This window comes from Catharus ustulatus, chromosome 3, assembly GCF_009819885.2.
Source record: "Catharus ustulatus isolate bCatUst1 chromosome 3, bCatUst1.pri.v2, whole genome shotgun sequence".
Taxonomy (NCBI): Eukaryota; Metazoa; Chordata; class Aves; order Passeriformes; family Turdidae; genus Catharus; species Catharus ustulatus.
The window spans coordinates 93847446-93870950 of record NC_046223.1 but is presented as its reverse complement, the minus strand read 5'-3'; the positions used below and the strand labels follow the sequence as shown (position 1 = coordinate 93870950).

The window sequence follows — 23505 nt, the reverse complement described above, 5'->3', positions numbered from 1 at the left end:
TAAAACTGCTTCTGTACTAGTCCAGGTTCGCATTTTATCTTGGGCACAGGCAGTGAGCCCTGCCAACAGAGCTCCAATGAGGGTCTGTTCCATCTCTCAAATGCTGCATCAATATTTCCTTCTCTTGATATTTTTGAAATAAATTGCTTGATCCCCTTTCCAACTACTGTCTTGATGCTGACTTTGTGACATACTGTGACAAACTGTGGCACTTCGATAATTTGCTTTGAGTATTCTGTGAAAAATACCTCAACTCTTAGCTGAAGTTGGATTAGAGCAGACACTTTGGGTCTCAGACTGCCTTGGTGAGATCTATTGTACCTGTGCTATCTCCCACAGACTGCTGAATTAAAAACAGGGCAATAAAGGTATTTGTAGTTAATACATCACCTCCACTTCTGCACTTGGTTATGAAATTATGTGGGGCTTAAAGTGTGTTTTTCTGTCCTGGCAAGGAAGGAAGTGAAGGCAGCTGAGGCGTGCATGTGATGTGTATGTTTGTGTTTGTGTGCGTGTGTGTGTGTGTTTGTGTGTGTGTGTGTGTGTGTGTGTTTGTGTGTGTGTGTTTGTACGTGTGTTTGTGTGTGTGTGTGTATGTTTGCATGTCTGTGTTTGTGTTTGCGTGTCTGTGTGTCTTTGTGTGTATTTGTCTCTGTGTGTGCGTTTGTGTGTGTTTGTGTGTGTCTTTCTCGGTGTGTGTATGTGTGTGTGTGTTTGTGTGTATCTTTGTGTGTGTGTTTGTGTGTGTTCGTGTGTGTGTGTGTTTGTGTATGTATGTTTGTTTGTATGAGTTTGTGTTTGACTGTCTGTGTGTCTTTGTGTGTATTTGTCTCTGTGTGTGTGCGTTTGTGTGTCTGAGTTTGTGTGTATTTGTGTATTTGTCTCTGTGTGTGTGAGTTTGTGTGTCTGAGTTTGTGTTTGCCTGTCTGTGTGTCTTTGTGTGTATTTGTCTCTCTGTGTGTGTTTGTGTGTGTGTGTGAGTTTATGTTTGCATGTCTGTGTTTGTGTTTGCATCTCTGTGTCTTTGTGTGTATTTGTCTCTGTGCGTTTGTGTGCGTGTGTGTGTGTTTGTGTGTGTGTTTGTGTGTGTGTGTTTGTGTGTGTGTGTGTGAGTTTATGTTTGCGTGTCTGTGTGTTTGCTTGTCTGTGTGTCTTTTTGTGTATTTGTCTCTGTGTGTGTGTGTGTTTGTGTATGTGTTTGTGTATGTGTGTGTGTGTCTGAGTTTGTGTTTGCGTGTCTGTGTGTCTTTGTGTGTATTTGTCTCTGTGTGCACACGTTTGTGTGTGTGTGCGCGTTTGTGTGTGTGTGTTTGTGTGTGTGTGTGTTTGTGTGTGTGTGTGTTTGTGTGTGTTGTGTGTGTGTGCGCGTGTGTTTGTGTGTCTTTGTGTTGTGTGTGTCTGTGTGTTTGCGTCTGTATGTCTGTGTGTGTGTCTGTGTGTGTGTCTGTGTTTGTGTGTCTGTGTGTGTGTCTGTGTGTTTGTATGCTTTTGTGTGTGTGTGTTGGCTACTGAGAATTATGGGCTTTCTGTGCTGACGGGCACTGACCCACAGGAGGGCACTGCTTCTAATTTGAGGCTTCCAAAATTGAGTGATAGAACTAGAATCACTGGTGTGTAGTTTGAATAGAAGTGTGTAATATCACATGGTGGAAAATTTGGAATTTGGGATTTTAGAATATAACAATATGTGGAAGGCAACATGGAGGTTTTAGGGTGGAGATTTCTTTCCTTCACCTTCTTTCCTTCGCCTTCCTTTCTTCTTCACCTTCTTCCTCAGGGGGATCTTGTTTAACTGGGTAGAAAATTCCACATTACAGGTCATGGGTATTTTCTTATTGGGTCATAAGTAAAAATTATTTAGGTGCTCATTATTAATTGACTGTTTAAGTTTAAAAGACTTTGTAGAGAGACATACATTGCCATTTTTCCATTTTTAGATTGTTAGCTAGAAGTGCTGTAGCACTCACTGTAACATAGATAAGAATTAATAAACATCTGGGTCTGAACATGAAATACTGTTTGTGAGCTTTTAATCCTGACTTTGGCAGAAGAGAAAAAGGCAAAATGTGATATGTGTGTATCTGGGCAGACAAACTCCAGCCCTGGCTGTGAGAAGGGCATGGACTTCCTCAAACTCCTGTTGGGGGGAAAAGTGTGGTACTATGCAAGTTTGCAAGTCAACACTGTATTAAATGTTCTTGAACGCGGAGGAAAAGGGAGTCCAAGCTCTCTCAGTGGGGGAAGAAACATGGTTTCTGTAGGCTCACCTATGGTAACAGGCTGGGAAACACAGACCCCTGTGAGAAATGTACAATATTTGTTGTCTCAATCCAGCACCCTGTGCAGGCATTCTGGAGCATTATTCCACTGAAGCTTTGACAATCAAATGCACTGATGAAACAATTTATGTGGAAGATATTGAAACACACCCAAAATATTTTCTCAGTGAAGTGTTATCAAACAAAAAAAATGAGAGGAATGTATTTTTTTGGAGAACTCATTGCTCAATTTGCATTTTATAGTGGGTTTTGGAGGGTGCATGAAACATACATTTGCCTTGAAGTTCATTTGATCCATCTACTTTTCAAAGAAGAATTAAAAAATAATTTATTAAAATAGATTTGGAGTATTCACTAGTTTTTTGAATTCTGTATCTCTAAAAACTTATTTCTATCTTAATTTCCAATTAGAAACTAATTTTTATTAGAAATATTTTATTTTTACTACTGGAAAATAATTTTCCTGAAGAAATTTTTAAAATTTATATGTAAGAGTTCAGTGGGTGTTTTGAGTCAGATGCTGAATTTATTTCTCTGAATGATAATATATTTCATAAAAAAGTAAAATACATTAAACTACCTTCATTACTTGGAAGAAACTGGAGCCATATTAAATAATTCAAGGATACTGCATAAAACCAATTAATACAATAATAGCAAAAGTTTTAAGTATTTCACTTAAAGAAGAATTGTTTTATTGAAGAATTATTGTATTTTCACACATCTATATGTTATGTTGGCAGGTTGTTATAAAGATGGCCGATATTACGGAGAAGGAACAATAATTAAAGACAACTGCAATTCCTGGTAATGTTTCAGAGAACAGCAAATTGAATTTTATCTAGCGTATGTCATGAAACAGGAATTAAGCTAGAGAGCACCTTTAAATTCATATTAAACATGTAATTAAATTAAAATGACTTCAAAAATAGTGCTAAGTATTAAGGTTTTATGGAGGTAGATTACAGTCAACTTAGAAGAACAGCAAGGGGGAAACTGGATTTTCTAATCAAGATATAAATATTAGACTATTAAAATCTGCTTCTCACTGACCTAATTCTGTTCCTGCTCAGTCAAACCTAAATTGAAGTGGTTTCACTCTAGACCTGGGCATTGACCTGAATGCAGATCAAACAAATATCATTAAACTTTATGGAATCCTTCCTCCTTGTTGGTTTGTTTTTGTTTTGGAGTTTTTTGTTTGTTTGTTTGTTTTTATCATGAGTAATGAGAACTTACATTAACCTGTAAGGAACATACACATATATTTATATGTGTGTGTATGTGGAAAGAGGTGAATTGTTTGAGCCCCCCTTTCTCTGCCTTGGGACAGAGCAGACAGTGCAGACAGGGGAGCTTTGCTGTCAGCCTTGGCAGTCGGCTGCTTGAGCTTTACCTCTCCAAAACCCAGCCCTACACTAGAGGGACTGGAATCCCAGGGCTCCAGCCCCACCCAAATAGGGCTGGAGTTCCTGCTGCGCTGACTTCAACCCAAGGTCCTTGGAGCACGATGTCAGGGGTCACAAAACCCTTCTGGCTTTCCGGAGTAAAACTTCCTCAAAACATCACATTTTTTCAGGAGTTCAACATCAACATTGCATTCCCTGGTTTGACCTCAAAAAGATGGAAGCAAAATTTTTCAGATACAGCCTTTCCCGCAAACTGTAAACCCTCCCACCTTGTTCTAACTAATTAGACAATGAAGCAGAAAGAAATGACACAATGTTTTCATAAACGCTGTTGACAATTATATTGTTCACAATATATTTTCCCCCTCCATCTGCCTTCTGCTGTTAAAGTACGTATTTTTCCTTTGACAATTCTTTTTATTTTTGTTTAATGATATTCTTGTCCTTTCAGCAAATGTTCCAACAGTCTCTGGAAATGTTCAACAGATGTATGTCTTGTTCGCCAAGACTTAATTCAGCACATCAATTCTGGAGATTATGGGTGAGAACCCTTTTATTTTAGTTTTGTTATGCATCACAGTATTGCTCATTCTGTGTATGTGCAAATCACAAGGTATGCAGTCTTCCCCACCCCTTCCTTCTCCAAATGTGTTACAGCAATTTGACAGTGTGTGCATTTGTGAAACTTTCCTAAATCGCTGGCAGATTATAATGCTTTAAATGGAAAGATACTGAGCATCTCATGCTCGTAAGAGTTACTGTAAACATCCATCTAAAATATTATCCAAATTTAGAACAATTTATTTTCTCTCAGAACATGATTTACTTCATCTTCCCATATTCTTCACTGTGTTTATTACTTGGGATAGATACTTAAAGTAATTTTTTCTGCTCCCTTGAGAGCACAGTTCCATGTAACAGGACTCTAGGTACCACTGGAAGAGGAGAAGATGGTCTCAAAGGGGATGAAGGTATCAGAACATTGGGGGCTTGGTGTTTTTCTTGCTAACAATCTCATTCCCCTGGCTATTGCACAGGGATTAGGGAGCACAGTACTGGATCTGTGCCTTGGGAGCTGCTGTTTGCAGACAGCGATACAGGGACAGCCTCCCTAGGATCTAGGGTGCCAAATTCACCAATGAGGCCTGTCCAGATTTCAGGCTATCATGAGTGCTGCAACATTTTAAACTTCATGGGAGACATTTAAACCAACTGCATTATTATAAACAATCAAGTTGGCCCCTGGAGCCTGAACCTGTCTGTTGTTAGGGTGAACAATGAGATTTGTCACAAGATGACAGGTGGGACATGACTCAACTTCTCCATGTGCTTGCACTTCTCACTGCCCACAGGGAGTCCAAGAGCAGTGAGGCTTCTTTGGGCAGCATGAATCCCACTCCTTGTTCTTCATACAAAGCAAGAATGGATTGGGTAAAGAGAATGCTTGCTCCCTTGTTACTCAGCCCTTATGCAGTAAATTTCCATTTGTTCCAAATGTGTATGGCTGCAAGGGTGGTTTTTTTGGTGTTGTGCATATAGTTTGCACATCAACACTACAATCTGAGTCAAGTCCACCTGAGAGGAGCATGGAATACTTCTTTCTCTCGCAGTGACTATTAGTATAAGACACGAGCAGAAGGTGTCAGCTGGGCTTTTTGCAGGGTTCAACAGTGTCTCTCTTCTGGTGCACCAGAGCTTGAAGGTGCACTGTAACTCACTACACAAGGCTGCAAGTTCTCTGTGGGAATCTGGGCTGGAGCACGATTTGAGCATAACTTCAAGGGAACAGTAATATTTGGACCGAATGTCTTGTTTTCCAGTACTGCTCTGAAGTATTGCACGCTCATGTCCTGCAGGCTGACGTGATGCTGACCCAAATCACCACTTTTTATGTACTGCTGTGTTACTCCATCCTGCAGTGGGAAACAGCCCCTAGTAAATATTTTCTCATGCATATTGAATGCAAGTATTTGAAATGCAATTTCAAAGATTTATTTCTGGATGCTTTTTGCTAGTTGTACTCTTAAATGAGCAATATGTTAATGTGAGTTGTATCTCTTACCTGGATCTTTTTTTTTTTTGGTTTTCATCTGTGAGGAAGATGGAAAGCTGACAACTACAGTCAGTTCTGGGGAATGACAGTGGAAGAAGGTTTCAAAAAGCGCCTGGGCACCTTCCCTCCATCTCAGTCTTTGCTGAATATGAGAGAAGCTCCTGTAAGTGTCATGTACACTTGTTAATTTTTTAAATAACTTTGTCACATGGAAAAATAAAAGTGGACAATTATAGGAACATGATTCAGGTTTCTGTCACTAAATTCTTCTATGCTGAACATGATGTTTCTGGGACAATTTTACAAGTAATAGAATGTCTGGCCCTATTGACAGAAGTCAAACAAGAAGGAGCAAAAGAAAATCCTAATCACTGTGAAGCTCTGCAGAAATACTAACTTATCACTGTAGTTCACTTCTTTAAGAGGGCTCCATATTAATTCTCTCCATTTGCTAATCATTGCACACATAGCTCTAACCACAGAAAAGTACATCTGGGCATAGTTTATTAAGGCTAACAGCTGAGACTAAACAAAAATCTTTGACAGAAGCCGTGAAAGCGTTTTTTTTGGGTTTTGAACAAATGGACAGCAAAATTATGGGAATCATTGCATAATGAAATGGTTCTCTACTACCAGCTTCTAAACCCCTTGGCAATGACTATTTTCATGACAGCTTAATTAAATTCCTATCATTTATTTATGCTGAAATTAGTTCTGCATCAAAGCAAATATGCTTCAAGTCATGTATGTAGGTTAAACAATTTAAGAAAAAATACAAGTTAATAAATCCAGGATGATTTTTCCAATGCTTTGGATCTGTTACTTAGTTTCCTTCTTAGACAACACAATTTATGGAAATCACAGACCAAAAGCCACCCCCTCGACTAGCTCACCAGAGTGAAATTAGAAGTGAAAGTATAAATGGATAGATCCAAGGTCTGCAACAGCATAAAATATTGCAGGTATTTATCTTTTCCTTCAATATAGTTCAGGCAAGTGATGCCATTTGATTATGCACTAGAAGTCAATTGTTAATGCTTGTTTATGTGTTGTGGTGTTTCTACGACCAAAGGAAAACTTTCCAAACAATATTAAAGGTGGCAATATAAGACCAGCTCTTTAATGAAAGCATTCAGGTGCACAAATTATCTTTGTGCCTGCCTGATATGGGATTTCCACAAATTTTATAAGCTTAATTAATTAATCTATCTAGAAAATACATCCTATAGAAGACCGGTTGCCCTGGTAGCCACCCTTGGGTCTGCCCCTTAGAGTCTCTCCAAGTGGTTCTCAGCCCTGTGTTTTGTTATTTCTCCCGTGTGCTGGTGCAAAACAGGGTGTTCTTGTTAGAAATTATTTTCTTGAAAGGAAGTCTATTTATTTAAACAGAAATTTCAAGAAAGTGGCATAAATGTATGAGAAAGGGCAATCTACTAGTCTGAAGTGTGAGAAAGCATGAAAAATTACACAGTTATGTACTAAAAATCTACAAAGTTGCAAATAGATAAATATATATACAGATATAAAGCTAAAAATCTTTAGGCCTCAGTGGCAGAAGGATTTCCACATGATAGAAAGCCCTGTGGTGCCAGCAGTGCAGAGCTACCACTTGAATGGGTTTTGGGGAAAGAGGGCATGGCCTCTGCAATAATTTTATCAGTCCTAACACTTTTGTTTGATTCAGACCGTTCTTTGTTAGGCACAATGTCAGCTCCTTGCAGCAGCATGGTGAGGCATTGGGCTCAGACCCAGATTGACCAACTCAATCCAAATTACGCTCTGAAGGGTTGCCAAAGCAACAAGTGGACAGGAATTAAGCTTTGGAGTTTTGCCTTGTAGGACTCTCTGGACTACTCTTTGCAGCCAAAGAAAGATCATTTCACTCTAAGACGGCAGGTCAAAATAAGACAGTGGCATAACAGAATTTAATCCAATATTTAGTAGGTATTTAGCCTTAAGTTACTGGTGTACAGCACTGAGGTTCAAAAGAGTTGGATGATTTGTTGGGTTTGGCATTTTCCTTGAGGTATACAGTATGAAGCTTATACAGCACAGGTAAAAAAAGGGTGTCATGTACCCAGCCCAGAGACTGACATCTCCACTGCCAGGTGGGACAAATCCCACCTAGGAAAACAAGAAAGGGAAGGTTTCAAGAAATTCTTTGTGGTACTTCCTTTCCTCCATTCAGTTTGTAGCAGCTGTTTACTCAGTAGTCCTGCATTATATCCAACTTATTGAATCATTGTGACTAAGCTTCCTGCAGCTACTTTCATTGCTACATTTCTTACATCCTTTGTTCCAGAGATACATTTCTCAGTCCTATTTTTTAAAGTCTACTATCTTATTAAATCTGTGAGCCACAACCCATCTTCCTTTGGCAGTGCCGACACCCCATGGATTCAATGCGTTTTTATCCAGAAACCCAACTTGGCACATTCATGCATTTAGTCATCATGAGACTTCCTTACATGTTGCTGAAATCACATACTTTCACAGAGTTTAGGAAATTTTTCTACTTACAAAAGCTAAAAATATAAAATGATACATCCATATGACTTCTCATCTTCTGCAAAATTCTTAGGAAATCCCAAACTTCCTGAACTTGCTCATAGAGCTTTTAAAAGTTCTGCTATTAATAAAAGACTTTACCTGCTCAACAAGGTGATGCTTTTGTCTGGAAGTGAAGTTTGACACGATGGGACATTAGAATACCCAAAAGACAATGTTACGGAGCAAGAACTAAATCTGAACTGAGGACCGTCTGCACAGTGTGGCTAGACCTGGGTACAGACCAACACCTAAATGCACCACTAACGCTGTTTGACTCTTGACAAAGCTGATGTTCCTCCATCTGAGAAGGCATTTTCACTGCAGGAAACAGTGCAATCATTCTTGAAGTTTCATGTAGCACAAGAATAATTGCAACACCTTTAAAACCATTGTGATGCACTTTTGGTGGTATTCTGTCAGCACAAATCCTGGCAAGAAGTACATTGCAAAGGTAAGGTCTGCACCCCAGTAAAAATGTGCTCACCCAAGTACCACCTTACAAGAAAATGAAATACGTAATTCAGTAATAAGGCACCATTTTTTCAGTAAGTGTCCAAAAAGTCATTAAAAAAATTGGAAAGTAGACAGAGTACACCCTCTGTTCCACTGATACATGGCTTTTCACAGTAAAAACCCTCAGCAGCTCTAGTTCTCTTGCAAATTGAAGGTCATTCGTGCCCATCTGGTCTTCACAAAGCAAGCGATCTCCAGAATCTTCTTGCTTCATTTAAAAAAAAAAGTTGCTTTACCTCAGGGAAACTATTTCCACATTTGCAAATTCAGTTATCTTTGGCCATTTTTTTTCTTATTGGTCATCTGTCTTTTCTGAAGCCGTCGTTGAAATTCGAGTGTTCTTTTATATCCTCTTACCTTCCTGCTTTGGCCAGGCTTCTAACTTCAATGAAAAGGGTACATAGAAAGGTTTAAAAATAGTTCACCAGTCATTTTGCTGATTGCCTTGTGCTGTCTGAAGCTGGTCCATGGAGCATACATTGAGAAACAGTTGTCTAGACTTGATGTTTGCCACAGACTAGCAGCACTTTTCAACATCAGGGTAGCATTTTTTTCAGAAAAAAAGACAATGTTTCTGTCTACAGATCAGTCCTGCATTTCTAAATGACAGGGCTGAGGGTTAATGAGGAATTTGCTGTGGGATTTACACGATGAGACTAACAAATACATTGGCAGTAGGTTAGAAATACATAAAGTAATACATTATGAAGACTAGAGATCTATTTAGAATTTTGCTTCTCTCAACTGCCTCATCTGTAGTGAGGCGTTGTAATCAACATTGTAAGCAGCCATTATCCTCCTAATTGCGCTAAACATTTGACAAATTTTATTTTTTTACTGATTGGTTGTGAACAGTCTCATCATAGAAAAGAAATTCTGTTTGTCTGGGTTTTCTCCTGTATGTTTCATCTTCAAAGTAAATCTTGAGCTAGTGCTTACTGACTAGAGCTAGTGCTTACTGACTAATAATGGACATAATGATAATTTGTTGAGTTATTCTTTAAATTAGTTGCTGCTTCCTGAGTGTCACTTGGTGTTGCAAATCCTGTGTATATAAAACTCAGAAAAACCAGTCTTTTGAAATTGATAAATCAAAATATTAAGATTAATATTTTAGCAAGGTTTAAAAAATTATTAGCCTTGTAAAATAACTGGCTGGAGGTGAGACTTTCAAAACCATTGAAGTGACCCAACAGCTTGCAATATTCCCTAATGGATTCAGGACTCGCAGCCTGCATCTAACCTGCTCAGCCTAGAGCCGCTGGGTCTGAGAATACACACAGGCTGTATCAATTTGCCTGCTGGAGCTGTGTCCCAACCTAATGTCAGATATAGACCTGAGGTACCAGTTTCCCTTTTTCCACTTTTTCTCAGCTGAGGATTTTCTGTGGCAGATTCAGGTGTACAAACTGGAAGGAGGTGCTGCTCTTGCACAGTGCACACAACTGAGGGATCTTGATACAGGGAAAGGGCTAAAATTTGGTTCTCCAAAACTCCTCAAATAATTTGAAAGAACTGGCTTCAAATGTTTAAATCATCTTAGCAGGAATTATGTTTTATGATTATAAATCATATAAACAATTTAGAAAAACGTTTTAGTGAGGGTACCAAAAAAATTAGAAGGTAAGTAAATTGAAGTAAAATAAAGGAATTTATACAGGACAGAAGCCATTGTGCTTCATAATTTCTGCCTGCTTATGAAAAAGAAGTATCAGTGAGTGTTTTGCTTAGGAACAGATTATCTTATTTCATATATTGTATTTCCTTCTGGAACTGAGCTTATCAACAATTTTTTGAAACAGATTGATTGCATGTCCTAATATTGCAATTCTCTGTGGCCATTCCTATTTCCTTGTGCCACATAATCCATCATTCCATGAAGTTCAAGAGTAAAAAAAAAAATGGGTCAATGATTTTGATATGTTGAACACATAGCAGATTTTTATCAGTTGTACCAGATGGCTATTGCATATGCAAATATTTGTTCAAAGTTTGGAGGACTTTGGAGGAGGACATAAATTAAGGCTGAGGGATGAAGGTGCCAGAAATGACTGGCAAATTGCTTTAGTGAGCAGACCATGAATTTTCATGAATTCACTATCAGATTTAAAAGCAAAAGAAAATTCGCTGATTTTATTCTGGAAAGGGAATAATTGCTTCAGATTGAATAACCTCTATGTATGTACAAGACAAATCAATGATGCACTGTATTGATTCCTCTCCCACAGTGACTAAAATTTCCTACCTACAGCCATGGGTCTGGGAGAACAGGGTAACAGGCATTTAACCTCACTGCTATTTGTAGCAGAGGGCTTTTCTTTCCAGAATTTCCAGCTGGGTCATACTTAGCGAATTTCATAGGGAATTATAGTTTGAGATAAAAATCAGAGGTCAGGTTATCCAGGTTGGATGTCCTGAAGCTCAACTTTTCAGCTCAGTTAATGGAATGGCAGAACCCTCCTGCTCCCAGGGGTCTGCAGCACCCAGCCATGGGGAAACCACCACAGAGTTGCTTTGGAAGTCACAGGGGCTGATGCTTTAGATGTCCGCAGTCTAAAAATTAAGAATTTTACGAGCAAAATTATTGTAAAATTTACGGTAAAGATATGAAATAAGGAATATAAAGATCTTCTACATTTTGTTTCAGGGAAAGTCACTTCCAGAAGAAAGGTTTCCTGCAATTTTTTCAGCCACTTATGAGTGGCCTGAGTGGATTCACGATCCTTTGGATCAGCGGGACTGTGGAGCATCCTGGGCTTTTTCAACCGCAAGTAATATTTCTTTTTACTCCCTTTGAAAGTATCAGTGATGTTAGAGGTGTAATGAAAATTGCAGTGGTCAGTAACAAAATAATACCAGCTTGCTTTTCACCTTTTATTACCAAATAGGAGCATTTAATACTGCTACAACTTCCCCTCTAGATTGTCCCAAAATCTTTAAATGTCAATCTAAGCTGCAGCATTTTTCTTTACATAAAACTGTGTAACATAAGCATACAATCAATCTTCATGACTTAATTTGGTCAGTGGGTGCAGGTTTCTGCAACTGCTTCTTTAAGTCACAGCAGTAAGAGAAGGAAAGGAGTGTTTAGGGCAGCTAATCCCAACTCCCTGAAAAAAACCCAGACTGAACATGTTCTTTCTCTGGTATGTCTTGCCCACTGCAGTTTTAAAAAGAGAGAACCGAGAGCTCTTTTTGACAGATTACTGCAGAGATGAACAGAAATCACTGAGGGAAAGAATTTGCAGATATTGTGTCTAATTTTTCCTTTCCATAAACAAAGCTTTTTATTTTAATTCACATAATTATTTTCAAAGCAATGTATTGTGAAATGCATTCACATGTTGTTTAGGTTAAACATTTGTTGTTAAACATATGTTTAATATGTTTAATATGTTAAACATATTAAACAACCATAATGTTTTTTAACATTTTCAGTCTGAATTTTCAAGATTAATTGTTGGTCAATAAACAGACAAGCACTGCTGTATAATTTTTTCTTATCATTAATAATTTCGGTAAGTATTACAAAACTTTGCAACAAAAGACTTTTTTACATATGAAAATAAATTTATTATCATGGGACACCTCACAAAAGCACAAAATGCAGTTGTCACCTGATATCAGCAAACTTTCTTTTCTGAAGTTTTCCTCAGAGTTTACCAAAGATAATGTTGATTTTGATGGGGATTTAGATTTCAAGAGATTTAAAAAAAATTATTTTAAAATTCAAAAACGTGGGGATGAAATAATTACGAATAACAATTAATCACCAGTAATGACTGGCAGTGAGGCTTAATGATTGTTTCATTGTCATTTGATTAAGAAAGTAGAAGTACCTTAGTTTCATCCACAACTTAGTTAACCTAGTCTGCCTTTAAATCAGTTCATAAATAGATAAGTGCTAAGATTTTTGATTATCTGATTGAATTTAGATAAGGTATCTATGGCTGAGGAGTAATTCAGTGTGATAAGGGAAGGAGGTGCAAAGAGTCCTACATTTACTCTTCAATGTGAACATCTCCAAATATTCTTTGTAATAAAACCAATATATACTTTCAGTCTTGAATTTTCTTATTCACAGGACTATTTTTTTTCCTCATGGAAAGGAAAGAAAGGTAGAAAATAAAGCAAAGACATTGGAGATTCAGCTGCAGAAAGTTGGGAAGTATTTGTTTCTTCTGCTGAAGACAACCAGATGTGAATATGAATTTACAAACATGATAGAGACAATTATGCAAATGTCTCATCTGATGTTTAGATATTTGGGACTTTATAATAGCCAGTAAATCTAGGAATTTGACATATAACAGCAAAGCTACTCATGATTCTTTGCAGTTTCACAATCCTCTGTCACAAAAGTCTGGACAGATTATATCAGTATTGTTTAGTGAAGATATCTGCACAGACAGAAAATATTGCTGTTGTATTTCTGACCGTCTTTCACAAAAAGAAATGCAAAGTTTTAAGTAATTATTTGTTTTTGGTAACAGAAGATTTATTTTCAAACAGGCGTTGCAGCAGATAGAATAGCAATTCATTCAAAGGGTCAGATCACAGACAACCTGTCTGCTCAGAACCTGATCTCTTGTGATACCAGGAATCAACATGGATGTAATGGTGGAAGTATTGATGGTGCCTGGAGATATCTGCAAACACATGGGTAAATATTTTATCTGTTTAGGTTATTTCAAATTGAACCAATTCCTTCAGTTGCAATAACAAAATACTGTAACTCTTCTTAAAACTTCTGTGTTTCTTGGGATACAGCTCTTCATTTAAAACAACCTTGAGTAAGCAGCCAGTTGCATGAGACAACATCATAAATATTCAAAAGAATCAAACATCTTTTCTCTGTAAAGCAACTTGTGGTCATCTCATCCCAAGGTTATTCCAGAGTGCAACACTCTATTAAGGACTGTACCTAGATCCTTCTTCCTTCAGATCAGACTAAGCAGAGTTAAGAGCTATCAAATTCCCCATGAACAGCTAGAAATTCTAAAATGGGATATAATAATTTATGGAATCACAAAATTATTTTGGTTGGAATTTTAGAGGTGACCTGGTTCAAGATTTTGCTCAAAGCATGACTTTGGAATTACATCAGGCTGTTTAGGCCATGTCCCTGGACACATTTTGAGTACCTTCAAGGATGGAGGTTCCACAGCCTTTCTTGCAGCAGGTCAGTTTGTTTGGCTTATGGTCAAACACTTTTTTCTTACATCAGCATTTTCCTTGGTAGGACTTGTGACTGGTACCTTCCAGCTTTTCACTGTGCATCTCCAAGAGTTTTGTTCTGTCTCCTCTGTACCTGTCCTTGTAGTTGAAATCAGGAACTATATTCTCTTTTGGCTTTCTCTTCGCTGAACTGAACAAGTCCAACTGCCTCAGCTCCAGTCCCCTAAGAGCCTTCCACTGGACTTGCTCAGTTTGTCAGTGTCTTCCCCAGGGAACACCTAAGTGGAAATTCAGCCCCATCAGTCGAGCATTAATTTGAGGGGAATATTAATTTTTCACAATGTTTTGGTTATGTTCGTGGTAACACAGCCCAGTATTGACTGTCCACACTTGCCAAGAGGTCTCACTGCTTGCTTATATTCAACTTTCTGCTTCTCAGGACCTCATGTCCTTCTCTGTGAAACGACTTTCTACACTGGCAGTACCCTGCCAGTACCTGGGCAGCTTCTGGCTCAGAGGTAGGATTTGCCATCTGTCTTTGCTGAAATTCAGGATATTTCTGTCAGGTTCATTTCTTCTGCCTATTAGTGCTGTTCTGAACAGCAGCCATGCATACTAATCACTCCCTAAAAGTTTTACATTCTCCAGAAACTGTACTCTGGGTACCTTACATCTGGATTAACAATCTGTGCAGATTGCTAATAGAGATGCAAAAGTGTTGCTTTTGTGTTGTCTTCTGGGGAATGCCATTAAACAGACACCAGTCACTTTGACCTGTCAGCCTTTCAACATTCCAGTCCACAACTGGCCTTGCAAGAAATTTACCTAATCCAATAAGCTAGAGGTCCACCACAGAAACCTATGCTGAAAATGTCACTAAAGACGAGGTAAATGATAGGTACTGCTTTCCTTATTCTCTATGGAGCCAGTCATTTCATCATGGTCAGACTGTCTCATCGTATCATCATTATCTGTCATGGTAAATCTGCACATCCTGCTTTCAGCAAACTCCTTGAAGTTTGTATGCCTGGAAATGGCTTCCAAGAGAATGTCAATAACTGCAGTTTAGATACCATATAATTAAATCCTGCTGTTTCTCACATTATTAGAATTTTTGTCCTTTCTGTTCCATACCAGAATCCATTTCCTGTTTTGATTTCATACAATTTCATCCCTTACTCTGATATATCTGGAACTGACAGAGAGATCTCAGGTGTCCTCTCTGTCAACTTTTAATTTTATTTATAAAACAGACAAACAAACCATGTTAAGAGCAAAAAAAGTCAGTTGTGATGTGTTATAGATGACATGGCACTCTGGGGATCCAGGAGAAGACGTGTCACACTATACAAGTGATAACTCTGTTTTCTGCAGGTGTATCAAACTATTTCTGATATGACAAGGATTTTGTATTGTGGGGAGAGTTTATTTGAGTGCTCCTCTGTCTTTTTGTCTCAGGATTACAACACTGAACTGACTTTCATTTAGGTTTTAAACAGGAGATACTTCAGCTGAGTGATTCTCCCCAGCAAAGATCTCTGAGTACCTTGGGAGCTAGGGAAAAAGGCTTCATTCATGAAGAAACGAAAGTTATAACCTGACATTTTAATTGTAAGCACTTTTAAACTGCAATACTTTTCTGTAACTAGAAGAACAGTTTAATTTTACTCAGTAGATCATATTTTTGGGAGAGTAATTGCAACTCTTTCTTTCTCTCTGGGCTATTCTCTTTCCTGTTAAAAAAAGGAGCACAAGAATTGCTGGAGTAGATAAGAGAAGCAAAAATAATTTTTGTGAGCATTATCTCCACAACAGTTGCAGCATGTTATTTTTAGAGGAAAAGCTGTAAAGAATGCAGTGATAGGACAATCTGCTAGTTTTCTATTCCCTCTGGCTGTTACCCCCTTACAAGCACAACTACCATGAGCCCCATATTAATAAAATTCTTCCTATATCAGGATGTAATATTATTTTGACTTTAGCACTGTGGTTAGTGACGTGGACTGTTATGCAGAAGCGATTTAAGTATAAAAGAGTTAGCTTATTTTTAAAATAAAAGGCAGGCTGCAGCTCTACAAGGCACTTTATTATCAACCTAGCTGTTCCCTTGCAGGAGCTTGTTCTGGTGTGAATGCAATAACATTGTTTGACCTGACTGAGTGGCAGTGTGACAGTGGTGTGCTGAGCAGGCTTTCTGAGTGATGTGAGCCTGGAAACATCGAGCCACAGCACCTCAGCTCATACAGCACATCTTTGAACTGTCTTTTCACCTCCACTCTCCCAAGTACTTGCTTATTGCTCACCCTCATGTTATTCACCGGCCTCTTGCAACTGATCATCCCAGTAAAGAATCTGAAGGGCGGTTGTGAAAACCATAATGAATTTTTGGAAGCTATCTAAGTCTCCAACAAATATCAGCAGTCCAGGATTATTTTCTTAGTCATTTATTATGTTTTTTATGTTGCCATGGAGCTAGCTCCAACATGTACAACATCACTGTGCTATGACAGACTTTTGCTTGCTACCCATTTTTATCCCTGATCATTGATTTGTCATCAAAGCACCAGACATGAAAGTATCTCTACTTACCTATTTTTATAAACAGCACTTCTGGGTCTGAGCAAGGGTCCATCTAGCCCATTTGTGAGGTTATACCTCCAGTGGTCTCAAGGCACCAACTTTGTCCGATTATCTTAAATGAGCAAAGCAATGAACAGTAGGTAAAAGGCTGTTTATTACAAAGTGCATCAGTCTTAAAAGCAAAGTCACAGACATCAAAGTCCATGCTAAGTTTCAGTATAAAGTCCCAAATAGAAGCAGAAGCTGCTCCTGAAAAGGTCTCTGGAAGCTGATGTTGCTGCAGCAGCTCCTATTGTCTTCTTGGGTGTTGATGATGATGGTAAGCAAAGCAAAGCAAAGCAAAGCAAAATAGAAAAGCAATGGCCAAAAGCTGTGGCAAAAAGCAAATGGCAAAATGCACCAATGCATACCCTTATATAGGATTTTTCCAACAAACTAGACACAAACTCGGAGCACCACTCCTTAGCCTGTTAAAATTCTAGTTTCTAAGCACACTAGAATACATGTAAACTACACATACGATCTATCTTGTTCTGTATGAAAAATGTAAACAATATTCTTACTAGAGCTCTATTATGTCTAATCGCTGTCTACAACTATACTCCTGGTGCCTCCACTGAAAACATCAGTATCTTTTTAAACCTTCACTAGAACTCACACTTCTACTCTGGCATCTAAACCTCTCACTTACTAAAAGCACTGCAGCTCACACTAAAACTCACTTACTGACTCACTTACTTATGCTAAAACTTAAAATTACACCTCTACTTTATATGTGAGCGGCTTAACATACTTCAATCCATCCAAAGACTTAAATTCAATCCCTGCACTCTGATGTCCTCTCTGAAGAATTCAGAAAGACCCTCAACTCACTGACTCTAACACCCAATGTTGAGTCTCTGACAGTAGCCAAGAGCAAATAATAAAAAACCCCCAAAACTGTTTTGATTCACTAGACTCGTAATTTAATCAGTTTTGTAGCTAAGCCTCATAATCCATAACCTTTTACCTGTGACAATGAAAAAAGAATTGGAAATATATGGCCTACAAGTCAGAAGTGTCTTTTGAATGAGCCCTGTCAAATAGTCCTTTCTCACACTTTCAGGTGACTTATTTTTAGAAATCATTATATTGTTTCATTGTTTCATTATCTCCATACCCTGCAATAGGGAGAAAACACATTGATTTTCTGCAGGGTCTTGTAAATTATCACAGCAGGCATTCAATGATGTTTAAAGTTTCTGCTGTTTTGATTTCTGGAGTATGCTTAGCTTAGGTTTTTGACAGATGTTCAGAAAAATCAAGTGCTGACCTAAACTATCCCCAGTGAAGTCAAAAAAACGTTTCCATAAAGATCAATGAAGCTAGGCCATTGCTGAGACCTGACTTTTCAGAATCACTAAAGACCCAATTAACAGTGAAATCTGCTGTAAGTGGAGCAGGAAAAAACCTTTCTCTTTGTCTTCTTCCATTAATTAAAGAATAAATATGCATTTTATTACTAATTATCATGAGTTGTAAGTATTTCAGTTACAAGTCATAATTTGGGAGAAATAAGTGTTCTTTGAAAGCATCTATTTTAACTATTAAGGAAACCAGAAAGAATTCATCAAGAATGAGGAAGAAACACTTCATTTTCAGGTGGTATAAAAGTTAGATGTGAATGTAAATTGTGCTTCTAATCACAATAGGGCTTAATCTGATTTATACCTTGGGCTTTTGGCAGTTGCAGGGTATGAGAAAAATCTTATTGTTATTAGCCAACTTGCAAATAACATAGTCTAATGTTTAGGATTATTTTCTTATCTCACAATTCAAACATATAAATGCAATACATCCACAAGAATTTTCATTAGATTGAACAGACAAATGTGACTTCAAATTAATTCTGTCACGAATGTATGAATACACTACAGAATTTTCCTGATTGGCCCTGGATCCTGATTGCTTCTAACTTTTTTTTTTTAATATATGTATCTATAATTGTGCATATAAACGTATTCAAGCTATTTCTATTTTTCTTCTATGACTCTTTTAGAAGGGTCTCCTCCTTGAAACATTTTTAATGTTTACTGTTGTGCTGATGCTTCAACACATACAAAATCATGATTCAGGAGAAAGCTGTTCTGTTGTGTTCATCGAGGCTGTGGAAACTGTGGTTGGTGAAAAGATTCAAACGTGGCTCTGAGTTCAGAATGAGAGATTTTATCTGGATTACCGTGCAGCTCCAGGGTGCTACTGTGTGTATGTGGTCTACTTGGGGCAGAAAGAAAAAGACATTCTCAGATTTTCTATCACCAAATGCTAATGGTAAAATGCCATGCCTTATTCAAAACAGTTGAAGCATATATGGGCTTATGTTGTAATACTCTGACAACTAAGTATGCAAGCACACAATATTCCATATTGTGTAGAAACAGTTTCCAGTTCCTCAGGTTCAGAAATTCCAGTATAATTGATGAGCTACTTAAATACAAATGCTTTTTATAGGATATTTATAAATATTTAATTATGTTCTGTAAAAGAAACCTTCTTATGGGCCTGCATAGCATTAATGCAGAAATATATATATTGTCTCAGAAATTTCTAACAATATTCCACATACTCCATTTCACAAGCTGTTTTTATAAATGAATCCCATTGACAACATTGATAATTTATTGATCATTTTCAACATGAACTTTCATGCATCACTGATGAGATGAAAGTACCAGGTGACAAGTGCTTAACACATTTTTACTCTATCTCTCTTTGGAGAAGGGTAGGGAGAGGACTCCGTAATGGAAACTTAGTCATAAATATCATGTACATCAATTGAAGAAAATGCCATCCAGTTGAAGACATGTCAGTTGAAGATTCGCATTTCTGAAGAAAATTACTTGAAATGCAACAGCTGCAAAATAATTAAAAGCTTTAAGTAAAATGGCAAAAATGTTTAAGCAAGCTTCTTGACAACATTTTTTTTTTTTTTGTCTTTAAATACCTGCACAGGATTGTATCGTATGCTTGTTATCCATCATTTTGGAACAAACACCTGGGGCCAGCAGCTGAAAATCAGTGTTATGTGTCAAGTGAAGCAGGAAAAAACCATACAAATGGACCATGTCCCAATGCTTATGAACAATCCAATCGCTTATACAGGTGTGCCTCTCACTACAGGGTGTCCTCAAAAGTAAGTTCATGACATTCATCTGTTGTCTCAACAATTTTACTCCTTTGGGGTTTGAATATTGGGCATATTATAATATATTCACTTAACTTCAAGACTAGAGCTGTGAAATTTCCTTTATTTTTCCCTTGAATTTTCCTAAAAGTTTCCCAAGGAAGTTTCCCAGTGCTACATTATATCTCTAAAGCTGATACTTTGTGGTCCCATAGAAATTAGAGATAGAAAAGAAAGTAAGCAGTCATAACAGTGCACTCATTCTTCCTAAACATGTTTCTGAAGGTTTTGGTAAACCAAATTTGGTAAACCAAATATTCTCCAGCAGAAATACAAGTACAAGGGTATATTTATACTATATGTATGTGTACACAATGATAAATTAGTGTGAGTTTTAATTTTCTTTAATGAATGTTATCTTCCCTTGCTCCCTCTCTTGCTGCTCCTTCAGGAGGCTGATATAATGGAAGAAATCAAGGAGAGAGGACCAGTGCAAGGTATGGTAAGCTTAAAGGATGACAACATTATTGAAATAATTAGACTGTGCAATGATCTTGTATCAAAAAAGATATTATAGAATATAATATAGAATATTATAGAATATATTTGTATTATAGAATATTATATATATTATAGAATATTAGAAAATGCAAATTATATGCCAGAGTGAAGAAACTGGTCATATGCACCATAGTTCATGCAGGGACATTGGGTGAGTAAGCAGCGGCCCTGAAGACAGCATGACTGCATCAGAGTCCATAAAGAGTAAAATGACCTTGAGCTAGACACGTTGAAAATTTGTGCAACATCTCTGTGCAGCAAATCTGTGTGCCTTTTTTCATGACAGTTCTTTGGTCATTGTTGAAACAGCAACAGTGGCTCTGCAGGTGGAATTAAATGTTAGCCAAACTCTGTTCTGTAGGGCTGCGGTTGATTGCCCCACTGGCTAAGGCCAGCCCACCAGGCCTACTCTCCTCTGAAGGCAATATTGAACTATATGGGCCTTGCCACAAATCATTCAGTATCAAAATATCCCAGAATTTCTCATTTCAGAGCCCAAATGCTCCTGTTGATACCTACCAGTTTTGAATTTTTCTGCTGAACTCTGCAATGAGGATCCCTGACCTCTCAGAGGTCAAAAATAAAGAGACTTCAGCACAGAGTAGGGAACTGCAGATTTATTATTTTTTTAACCTTGGATACTGTCTGTTTGTGGCCATGAGTAGTGCTGGCAGCAGCTGAAAATGCAGGTTCCTGCTCACAGCCCAGGCCAGTGTAACAAGAGAGACTGATGCATGTTGGGCTTGGGATGATGGAGGAAGGTCATAGTGCAGGATCTCCACCTGTCTTGAATGGTTGGCTGATGCAAAACCAAAGAATTTTACTTCAGGGGACTTGTGCATTTCTATGCCTTTAATTACATGAGGAATTATCATAATCTTCACTTTATTATTCAAATGGCTTTGATTATTAGATAGAATTCATTTTGGTGCATCATGGAGTTGAAATTACTTTTCAGAGCTCTTTATGTGGGCAGCTGCAATTAATCTGAAGCTCAGACCTAACAAGATTGACAACAAGATTGACATTATCAGTCTTTTTTTTTCATTCTGTCCAAGTTTCTTTGCACAAGGAAAATATTATTTCCCACACTGCATTTGATGTAGATGCAAAACCATTTCTGCTATTTTTAGAAAATGATAAAAATTAGGATCCTCAAGACAGAATTTTAGACCTCAAATATTGCATTCATAGTCTGTGTGTACACACATTTTTCTGGATTAATCTGCTAGGACTAAATATTGCACGTTAAATAATAAATATTCAGCCATTTGTTAGGATTTAGTCACTCAACAAATTTTTTAAATTTTTTTTTTAACGCTCTTTGTGTATCAGGTTAAGGTAATGCTTGTAGAATGTTTGTAGAAAAATAAGCTCTACCTAATGGCATATAACAGAGAGTATGCATCACTGAGTGAAATCACTTGCTGTTTTTTCTTTTGGCTGTAGTATGAGTTTTAAATGAATCACAGTTATGACTCTGCAATTTGTCACTGATCCTCTCTTCTATCTTCCCATATTACAAATGCAAGGGCAAAAGTCTAATTTTAAAACCATGTCATACTTTTTTCTGCAAATGATCTTCAAATACTGAAGGAGGTGTTCCATTATTCATTCACTTGTCATTCCTGAAGAACTTACAAAGTGCTTAGGGACAATCTTACCTAATGTACTAAGTAATGTTTAATAGCTGGGAATTCAAGATCCTTTCAAGATCATGATGATGAATGTACTTTGATTTTTGGACATATTCAAAGTTAAGAAAAAAGTATATTTTTTAACAACTGTGAAGCAGTATGTTTAGGAATGTAATTGAAGATTTTATGTTATACAGCTTTCAATTGTGAATGACAATTTTTCTCTGACCTACATCATTGTTTTACATGGTACAGAATCTGAGCAATTAGCATTTTTGGATTAAAAAATGAAATACTAGATTTTTTTAAGGAATCCATTTTCAAGTAAACATAGCGAAATTTCACCAATACTTTGAAAACATTCAGATGGACAATATAATATTGACCATTCATCTTTTTTTTCATGGACTTTAGCATTATAACTCTGACAGTTATAATGCTGATGCAGGAAAATTATGCTCTCTGACACATTAGTCAGTCTTAATTACAAGAAAGGCTCACACATTGTTGGAAATACATCAGAGTTTTGACCCCACAAAACTTAGAGTTTCAGCTGTTATGATCTTGGGAAAAATTTTTATATTTGCTAACACAAGAAAATGATCTGTAGAAATAACTTGGCTATATTAATGTATAGAGCTAAACTGTATCCTTTTGTAGCAACTTGATTTCTTGTGTCTTTGTATGATTAAAAAGAGATCAAAATTCCTATTTAAGAATTTTGTGCAGGGAAATCCATAGTGGAATCAATCTTTTAATCTGCTGCATCAATAAGCATGATCTGACAAGCTCAGCATGACTGAAGTAGCTCATGCATGAGTTATAGTCAACCTTGTGAAAATTGCTGCCTTTTCTGATTCATTAATAATTAATCCATTCATTTTGGGAAATGCAAAGTCTCTCCTAAGTGAGAGGGAACAAAAGTAGGTGATCACCTTGTCCTGTCCAAGTCACAGTCTCTATTAGGACAAAGTCACTGAATAAATAAAAATATCTCAATAAAAGCATCTCAATAAAAATATCATCATCATCTTTGTCCATCTTGTACTTCATGCACCCAGACCACTCTAACTTCACAGACTGTACCATTATTTAGCTCCTGATTGCAAGGTTTTGCATATACATAGGTGTATATATATTTACACACATATGCAAATGTATATATACACGCACGCAGGTGCGTGCAATGTATATATAAGATATAATCAGAGATAAAATTCCATCACATAAACTAAAGTTATTCTGGAAATCCACTTCAAAAATTTCTACTTCATTTCAATGGAAAAAATTTAGGTATGATATCTCCTCACAGAGAAGAATGTGTCTCATTTGGGGCACAAGTTGTATTCTTCTCTGTACTTACAGTTGAAGGCAGCAACATTGGAAGAAACAGATGGGCTGAGTCTATTAATATGTGGCTCCACAGCTGGTGTCACAGCTAAAATATTGGGGATTTTTGGCAATTGAATGATGGGATTCACCTTTCTCAGAGAGGATGGAGAGTCTTTGCTCAGGAACAGCAGGTCTCATTGGCAGAGCTTCAACCAAGATATGATGGGGAAGGGCACAATTTCAAGCTTGT

The 23505-nt window shown here is 37.3% G+C and overlaps 1 protein-coding gene across 1 annotated transcript in view; it reads left to right on the top strand.

Moving 5' to 3' along the window:
• Positions 1-23505, top strand: part of TINAG (tubulointerstitial nephritis antigen) — a 41405-nt gene that overhangs the window by 3195 nt on the left and 14705 nt on the right. The window contains exons 2-8 of the mRNA XM_033056198.1: positions 3023-3086; positions 4140-4229; positions 5790-5904; positions 11452-11575; positions 13317-13467; positions 19554-19734; positions 20177-20222. Of these exons, the coding sequence (XP_032912089.1) occupies positions 3023-3086; positions 4140-4229; positions 5790-5904; positions 11452-11575; positions 13317-13467; positions 19554-19734; positions 20177-20222 (771 nt within the window). The remainder of the gene's footprint in view (positions 1-3022; positions 3087-4139; positions 4230-5789; positions 5905-11451; positions 11576-13316; positions 13468-19553; positions 19735-20176; positions 20223-23505) is intronic.